Source organism: Erigeron canadensis, chromosome 3, assembly GCF_010389155.1.
Source record: "Erigeron canadensis isolate Cc75 chromosome 3, C_canadensis_v1, whole genome shotgun sequence".
In the NCBI taxonomy this organism is placed as follows: Eukaryota; Viridiplantae; Streptophyta; class Magnoliopsida; order Asterales; family Asteraceae; genus Erigeron; species Erigeron canadensis.
This window is the reverse complement of record NC_057763.1, coordinates 25575707-25585027: the sequence shown is the minus strand read 5'-3', so window position 1 is coordinate 25585027 and position 9321 is coordinate 25575707. Positions and strand designations below refer to the sequence as shown.

Genomic DNA, 9321 nt, shown 5'->3' with positions numbered 1-9321 from the left:
AAACAAGAATGTTTAACGCTTTTGAGAGAGTATTGTAGTAATTTTATGATTCGGAGATAATTATTATTGATTTTTTAGCTTTAGTTGTAATTAAATTTAGGGTAAATTACAAAAATCAAACCTAAGGTTTGTTCGAAACTATACTGGTCATACCTACAATTTAAAAATTACGCGAGGCATACCCAACGTTGTCAAAAACTTACACTGACCATACCTATCGCTGACGGTCGTCTATTTGACCGTTAAGTCAAGTCACGTGTCGTGTATGTGAGGTATCAAAATTGTAATTTCTAGTTTACTTCAGATATCATTTGTGTAATTTACCCTAATAAAAAATTATTAAGATTTTTAGATTTTATTTATACTTCAATTATTAAGTTGGGTAGATATGAAAAAAAGAATATAATTTAATTATGAAAAAAAAGTTTTTTTTTTAATGAAAAATGTATCGATAAAAATAATTGATACAAGAATGCATTTATTATTATATATATCATTATTATTTTGTATAGTGAATATAACAAGGATGATAACCATAAAAACCATTAAAGTTTTACTATTATATTATTATTATTATTTTATTTTTTATGATTTATTCTTTTTGATATAAACCTATATATAAAAAGATACAAATTTTTAATTTTTTTTAAAAAAAACAATATAACTTTTTCATATGGTTTTTGTCATCCCCTGAGATTAGAGGGGTAAAGCAAAATTGAAGACTCGTTACGGTTTTAAAATATTTCTCAAATTAGCATTCTGTAGCATTTTGGGTTTGGAGTTCCAGAGAAAAACATGTTTTTTATTTTGTGCATCTATCTTGGATGCATATTCTTTAAAATGATGCATCCAATAAAAAACGTGACCTTTCTGATTTTGACGGATCAATGTGTTGTTAAACACTTAAATAATGATAATTAGTTATGCACTATGTTAGTCTTATGGACTTTTGATGCATCAAAATTATGTATTTAAGTGTTCTGACCGTTCTTATTTTAAAAGTATTCTTGTCGGAGTGTTACCCTATATATATGAAATTTAATATAGAATATCTACCTGCTTTAATAATTGAAATATAAATATAAATATCTTAATAATGTTTTATTAGAGTAAATTACACAGATGATACCTGAAGTATACGCGAAATTACGATTTTGATACCTCACATGCAAGACACGTGACTTGACTTAAGGGTCAAATAGACGACTGTCAGCGATAGGTATGGTCAGTGTAAGTTTTTGACAACGATAGGTATGTCTCGTGTAATTTTTAAATTGTAGATATGACCAGTGTATTTTCTAACAAACCTCAGGTATGATTTTTGTAATTTACCCTTAAATTTATGATATGGAGAAATTTGATATTTCAGTAATTAGATTGGATAAATTTGATATATTTAAAGTGAGATGAGTATATTTGATATTTGTAAAGTTTAATAAGAGGAAATATGAAATTCACTCTATATGTTACTTATTTTTGTGAATTATTGACATAAATTAAATATGTTAATGTTACCTTTCAAAGTTTCATAAAATCTTGTTACCTTTATAGTATAGATTAAAAGAAATAGTACTCCAATTACCGTAATAGTTTATTATTATTATTATTATTATTATTATTATTATTATTATTATTATTTTACCGTAGGTCGGTCCACAGTTACCTTAATTACGTTCTTGTGTAGTATTTCCTTATTTGAAATATAGAAACATATCTTAAAAAACTTGACTTAAAAAACACGCTTTACGAATTTTTACAGTATAAATATAAATAGTAGAATTTGTAGAGAGTTATGTATATCCTCTTATTAGTAGATCTTAGATTACGACTTTAACTCTTGCTCCACACGAAACAAACCTTTTACAATAATTACACTAGAGAAGTTTTCGCAAAAACATATATATTTAATTGTGGGGTATATCGAGATCCCTATACGTATAAATATTTAGCAAAACCCTACTTCTCTAAAACCCCAAAGCTCACATTCGTCCACAAACCGAATTCGTATCCCTTTGCTACTAAGTAATTTTTTTTTCAAGTCGAAAAAAAGCTCTATACTCCCATCATATATCTACAATGATGAAGATTACCGGAAACAAACGGCAACACGATAACATTGAGAATTTCGTTAGAAACAACGCAAGCATGATGGCAAAACACGCTGAAGAGAACCCTAATGCGGCCAAGAGGTATCGAAGTATCTACAAGTGTAAAGATTGCAATAAGGAGTATAATAGCTTTCAAGCATTGGGCGGACACAGAGCCGCCCACAAGAATATTAGAATAGAGACAGGGCTAGATGGTATCCTGTCTCTAGAAAACCGTTCCAAAATTAAACTGCATTACTGTAATGTTTGTGGGAAGGGGTTTCCGATTGGACAAGCATTAGGAGGACACAAGCGGATGCATTATAATCGGAAAAATACTGATGATCATGACAAGGTTGAATTGAGCGAGGAAGGAGTTGATAGTAAAGCGATTGTGCCATATAATAATCCCTCGGATTCTTCTTCTTCTTCAACGATTGCAAGTAATTCGAAGAGCAAGGAAGTTTTTGAATTCGATCTAAACTTGACACCTTATGAGAATGAATCAGTAAATCTTGGTCTTCAATTACAGGTTAATTCTTCTTAGCTAGCTAGCTAGCACTTGTGATTGAGTTTGGAGTTTAATCAATTCATTAATCTAGTAATTAGGTTTATATATAACCTTAGTGGATTAATTAGTATCTTTGGGTTTGTATTGATTTTGGAATGTGTCAAGATACAAACTTGTATAGTATAATATTTTGTGATATATATGTTACTGTCGAACTTTTTCTTCATCGGATTATATATTGAATTGTCAATTTAGCTTCGATCTGTTCTTTTATCACTATTTCGATGAGTTAATATAATAGAAAACACCCTATTTTATATTGTCAATTGATGTTACATATTAATTAGTTAATTGTTCATATTCGTGACCTATTCGATCGACTTATGCTTATCTTTTCAATTCGTTAATTATGGGTTCTAAACTTCTAATTAGTTATAACCGTCATCAAATAGTGATAACGGGTGTCTTTATATGTGGTTTTGTTAAATTGTTTTCTTTATTGGAGTTGTTTATTGGATGAGTTTGCCTTTATAATTTGTGTTGGTAATTTTTAGCAGTTTATGATTGTATTTTGCAAACAGAGCTTTGTAGTAGTTATGTAAGTGAGAATTGAATAATGTGTATATGAAATCTGTTAGCATACAATTTTGGAAAAAAAGGTTCGAGAACTCGAACCATCAAACTTTGTCACAAACCAATTCACTTGGCTACAAACCGATTCACTTAAATAACTATTTAATTGTATTCGATCGCCATACAATCATATACACTTGTTAATGGCCGTCAATACGTTATTTCCGTTTATTTACTTTGTAATTAAAGGGACGGCAGTTATTGACATGATTCAAATAGTTGTAGTTTTTCCATAAAATTAAAAAGACTACATTTTGATACGAAGCATACAATTTTTGGATGTAGTGATTGGCGATAGAAAAATTCTGAATTTATTATTTAGAGGTGCCAAGATCGATTACAAGCTATAATTAGCAAAATAATTATTTTAAAATATTTGTACATTTTAAGTATGCTATTAAATTTTATGATACAAATAAGCAATTTTATGTACCTAAGCAGTCAGGCTCATTAACAATAACCTTAGCAAAATTGACTAATGACCCTTTAGTGGCTTTTACTTTTTAACCACCAAACTATTACTTTTACGTTTAGACCGCCAAGCTATAACTTATGACCTTTTAGTGGCTTTTTTTTACAACCAAACTATACAAATTTCTTATAGGCTGCTCAAGGATTGAGCAATGAACTGTAAAGAAGTCCTCACATGACATTAATGGAAAAAGATAAGATGGCTAAGTTAATAGTATACAGAGGTAAAAAGGTACCCAAATCATGAACCAATTAAGCTATAAAAGTAAGCAATTTTTAAAGAATTGACCATTCACTGTTTTGGCCACTATAGTTTCACACATACTTTACCTTATAAAGCTTGGTGACATACAATAAACTACAAACACAAAATTAACAAAAATAGACCAAAGTAAAATTAAAAAACATAGTGACACCGGACTGATCTTTGTTCTAAAACAACAATATCAAGCAAAAAGAAGCAACAAATTGCGAACATACTTCAAGAAATAATATTTTTCGTTATTGAAATGAAATTGATGAAAATTGGCACAAGATTTTTTGGGCCGTTTTCTGAAGACCATGATTGGCAAAAAAACAAATAAATTTATCAAACGTTTTCTGGATAGGTTCAAGTCTAATAGAGGTATCAATCCGTTTATGGTAGAGATGAGCAAAAACTGAACCAAAAAATAAAAACCCGAAAACAACAGAAAATACCAAATCGTCGAATTTTAAAACGGAACAAACCAATTGGTGTTTTTTTGGTTTTCTAAAAACTCAACGAACTGGTTCGGGGTTTTGGTTCTGGGTCAAAGACCCATGTGTAGCCCTAGATAATGGTAAACATTTTTTTACCCGTCACAAGTAGCGAGTACCAAATTAGAATATTGGTTAACTCAAATTAAATCCGTTTCCAAACACCGCCACACCCATTCAAATATCCACACAATATTAGTCAAAACTTGCAACACACGAAACAATCCATTTTCATCAGTCGAACTACAAAAAAAATTTCCACCGAATATCCTACTCTACCAAAACGACACCGTTTAAACATCCCTTCACGAAAAAATTATCAGCATTATTTCACATCACCATTTCTGATCATCATGCCAGGAACCAAACGCCAACTTGATAACATTGAGAATTTCGCAAGAAAAAATGCCACATTCCTTGCTGCCCAACAAAACCCGAAACCCGAAAAGGGTAGTTGGAAGTGTAAAGACTGCACCAATGAGTATGATACATTTCAGGCGTTAGGCGGCCATCGTGCGGCCGCCCACAAGTTTGGTACTTTACTAGAGACGGGCGAGGCGGGCCCGTCTTTAAAAATCTTTTCCAATCGCAAACTGCATTACTGTAACGTTTGTGGGAAAGGGTTTCTTATTGGGCAGGCATTGGGTGGTCACATGAGGATCCATTTTTCGAAGAAAATATGTCGTCGTAAAGTCGGGAATTCTGCCAAGATTGAGTCTTTTGGGCATCTTGATTCTGTTTCTTGTTCAAAGATTGAGAATGTGGGAACTAGTTTGAAGAAAGTTTTGAAATTTGATTTGAATTTTACGCCTGAAGAGAATGAGTCGAAAAATGATGTTAACAGGTTGGAGCAAGATTCTTGAATTCTTTCATACCCCTGTGATTAAGATTCATTCTAGATTCTAGATATCATGTCGGGTTTTATGAAATCGGGAATTTAGACTAGTTACTATAATTAGGAATACTACTCGGATTGAACCCATGACCATTTGGTAGTATTAGGATATACTGTTGATACCCATAACGAATTTCGGGTTTTTCTTAGTTAGCGATGAAGTTTTCAGAATTTTTCTCTGTTTCTGATATCAAATTGAGAACGAAAGACATGAAAAGAGTCTACTTCTTCGTTGATGTTTATTGTAAGTTTTTGGTACCCCTGTGATTGATTCCTTTTAAAGTTTTAGATATAACGGATTTTGTGCGTTTTATGAGGTCAAAATACTAGACTAGTTACTGAAAGTAGGATGAACCCATGACCATTTGGCAGTATTAGGATATACAGTTTAGATATAACGAATTTCGTGTTTGTCTTAGTTAGTGATGAAGTTTGCAGAATCTTTCTTTGTTTCTGATATCGAATTGGGAACGAAAAGAGTCTACTTCTTTGTTGATGGTTATTGCAGATGTAATGCAACAACATTTTAGTTCTTGATGTTGAATTGAACTTTTTTTTCCCTGTTGATTTTTGTTACTTCTTGATTGATTAATCAATAAAAAGGTTCAATATCACAAATGATGTTTAAAGCCTTTTGAATTTTCGTCTTCAACTTAAAACCTTATGTTGGCCTTTTGAACCTATTTTTTCGCGCACTTTGTTGCTTCTCGAACAGAAAATGACAGAGCGTTGACTTACAAAGTTTATAGAGTTGACTCTTAAATGAAATGAAATCAGTTTGAGATTGTTTATTGTTCAGTATTTTGTTATGCAAATTGTTAGACACTTGATACTGTTGCTAGGAGATTTCGATATTATACACGCACCATGTTTTCCTGCAGAAACATAAAGAAGTTAAAAATGATGTCTATTTTACGAATTTTTTGTACGGATAAGGCATTTTTCGAGGTCTATGGTGTAATTACGAACTTTTGCTTTTAAATTTGTAAAGCTACGAAAACCGCTGTTCAAGACACCGGTCTTATGTTTTAAGGGTGAAAGCCGGTGTCTAAGACATCGGTCTTGTATTACGTGGAGAAAAGCCGTTATTTGAAACACCAGTTTTCTTTGTTTTTGTCTAAATCCGGTGACCGGGACACCGGTCTTCTGTGCTGAGTAAAGTCGGTATCTTGGTCACCGATCTCCATGACGTGTCCTACAATAATTCACTTTGTGTTACACTTGTAAATGAAGTTCAAAAGTTACTGACCAATTTTGGCCATATTATGTTTGTATTTTAATATGCCTCCCGACCGAAAAGTTCTGCTTATTGAATGAACTAAGAAATCAATAATGTCAACTCTAAAACTACCAGGTATGAAACATGATTTTTGAACCATCTATTGACTTTTGAAGTCAAAGAAACCAAGTTAAAATTTGCACCAAACGAGCTACTTCGTCTCCCTAGAACCAGCTACTACAGTACCCGATAACTACTCTACTTCTTAACATGGATAGACTATACCTTAGTCTAACTATAATGCCACTCGAATGAACTTGAGTCCTCCACAATTAACTCGTAAACTATATCAAAAATCCCGAAAAATACTCGTAAGTATTTTTCATGCGAGCATGAGAACTGTAACGAAACTTCACGAAACTTAACACACTACTTAATGGATCATAAACGAGCTTAATTATAACAACTTTTAGAACGAAATTTTAACGTACGGATTTTATGCAGATTGAGATCGAAGTTTACGAACAATGTCTCGAATGTAAAACTTTAAATAAATTTCCAGCTGATCGACGAGTAAGTTTTAGAAAGTACGAGTATGATTTCTATGTTTTTAAATGAAATGTTTAATTTTTATGTTTTTATTATATAAATGTTTCTGTGGTATTAATGTTCAAATGTTATATGCTTACAAAACTCGATCATCGGTATAGAAAATATATAGCATGAACATAATACGAGTAAAATGTATAAATGTTTCATCCTCTTCAATTTATATATACAAAACTCATCAGTGTAAATGGTTTCTGCGCAAGAAACACATCCTCGCATAAGTATTTTTTATAAAAAAAAAAATGAGTTTAAAACCGGTGTCTTAGACACCGGCGTTGGCAGTAAGTACAAATAAAACAAGAAGCCGGCCTCGTAGATACCGACTTTGAAAGTAAATTGTTTCAGCTACATAGTACTTTGTATGATAAAGTACACAAGACCGGTGTCAGACACCGGCTTTCAGCCTTAAATCACAAGGGTTTTCGTAGGTTTACAAATTCAAAAAAAAAAATTCGTAGTTACACCAAAGGCCTCGAAAAATGTAGTATCCGTACAAAAAATTCCTAATTTACCCAAATTACCAATTTCTTTGCTGTTGAAATCATTGGGCTTTACTGTTCTTAAACAGTACTGCAGTTTCATGTTTTGGGTCATGGGCTCACTAGAAATGAATTGGCCAATTTTAGCTATTGGATCACCCTCTTTCAAAGTTTCACTAATCCAACATGACAATAAAATTTTGTCTTTAGTTGCCACAAAAACTTTTTGGGTTAGTTTGGTTTCTTATTCTAAGTTCAGCACATAAACATCAATATAAAAAGAATATGCATTGAGAGCAAGTGATATTTTATAAGAATACAGATACATGACTTGTAGTAGTTTTGTACAACATGAATCCATCTTATTCTTTTCATTTTCCATCCCATTACCTTGACCTGCTCTACTTTGCACCCGGTTCAACTAGCGGGCTGAGAAATATTGTCATAATGTTCAGAAGCCATGAATCTATAAAAATGTTCCTTTTTTTGGTGTATATCAGTATATGTGGTTACAGCTTAGGTGAACTTCTATAGAGGAAATTTAGTCAACTTAACTAAACCACATATCAGATATGCTAATGTTGACCCATTTGTGGTTAAACGGGTCAATTTGGCTATATGTTGCCTCTAATGGTCAAATAACTTTTAGGAACTGCTTGAAGGGTCGAACGGGTCAAAAGTTACCCAAAGTGTATTCACAATGCTGAAGAAAAGTCAAAAACAAGTTAATAAAGTTCGATCATTTCTTCCCATACGTTTTTACTATATGAACTGAGCATTTAGGCATAATGGGTTAAAAATATAACAAGTTGGTATAGTGGTATACATGCCAATTAGTAGAACAAATGCTTTGCAGATAAAACACACAAACGACGTTTAATCTTTTGCAAGAAAAAGTAGATCGACCTTTTGCACCCATGTACAGAAAACAGTAGTTAGAACAGGTTTCATGGTTATAGAAAATTGTGAAAACATCAATACAGAAACAGTTTGCAACCCCAAAATGCAGTGCGAACATGACTTGCATTTCATAATTTAACAAAAGAGCAGAAAAAAAAGCCGCTAGCATGGACCTACAATGGAAATTTCAACTACACTCACTTGACTCAGAGGTGGCAAAATGGAAGATCCAACGGGTTGGAAAACGGTAAATAACCAAATAGGTTCGGGTAAATATGAACAATTCGGGGGAGTGAACCTGATTCATCCAAAATATTTGATATACGGAAAGATAGTCTAAAATGACTTGGGAGGTTTCATTAACCCTTCAAAGTAGACACTTTGCCACTTTGGGCGACTTTAGTACCATTTGACCCATTTCCTTTTACCTTCTTTTTGTTTTAATGTTTGAGTCAATCAAGAGATATAACGATACAATCTACCTATTCATGTTCAGAGTATTGTTGATCGTATGTTTTGTTAGCTATATAAATTATGTTGTTGAATTGTAAATTTCCATTAGTGGAAGGGGCATTAGTGTTAATTAGACTTATGTATAAATATCCCCTTCCACCCCCATTTTGTAACTAATGCTTTCATATATACAAAATCTATTTACATAAAAATACATCTTTTCTCTCAATACACACAAACACATACTAAATCTAGATCCATCATATATTAGTAATTAAGCTTAAATCTATCTTTTACATGTTTTCCAAGATTCGTGCAGCCTCTGG

At 32.2% G+C, this 9321-nt stretch overlaps 2 protein-coding genes across 2 annotated transcripts; both read left to right on the top strand.

The window, feature by feature from the left end:
• The first annotated feature begins 2079 nt into the window (after nucleotides 1-2079).
• Nucleotides 2080-2634, top strand: LOC122591758 (zinc finger protein ZAT12-like). Its single transcript, XM_043764002.1, has one exon. The coding sequence runs from the start codon at nucleotides 2080-2082 to the stop codon at nucleotides 2632-2634; it is 555 nt and encodes a 184-aa protein (XP_043619937.1).
• Nucleotides 2635-4793: 2159 nt separating this feature from the next.
• Nucleotides 4794-5303, top strand: LOC122591757 (zinc finger protein ZAT18-like). Its single transcript, XM_043764001.1, has one exon. The coding sequence runs from the start codon at nucleotides 4794-4796 to the stop codon at nucleotides 5301-5303; it is 510 nt and encodes a 169-aa protein (XP_043619936.1).
• The last annotated feature ends 4018 nt before the right edge of the window (nucleotides 5304-9321 follow it).

Coding starts and splice junctions, on each gene's coding strand:
- LOC122591758 (XM_043764002.1), top strand. CDS start 2,080: ATGAAGATTACCGGAAACAAACGGCAACACGATAACATTGAGAATTTC.
- LOC122591757 (XM_043764001.1), top strand. CDS start 4,794: ATGCCAGGAACCAAACGCCAACTTGATAACATTGAGAATTTCGCAAGA.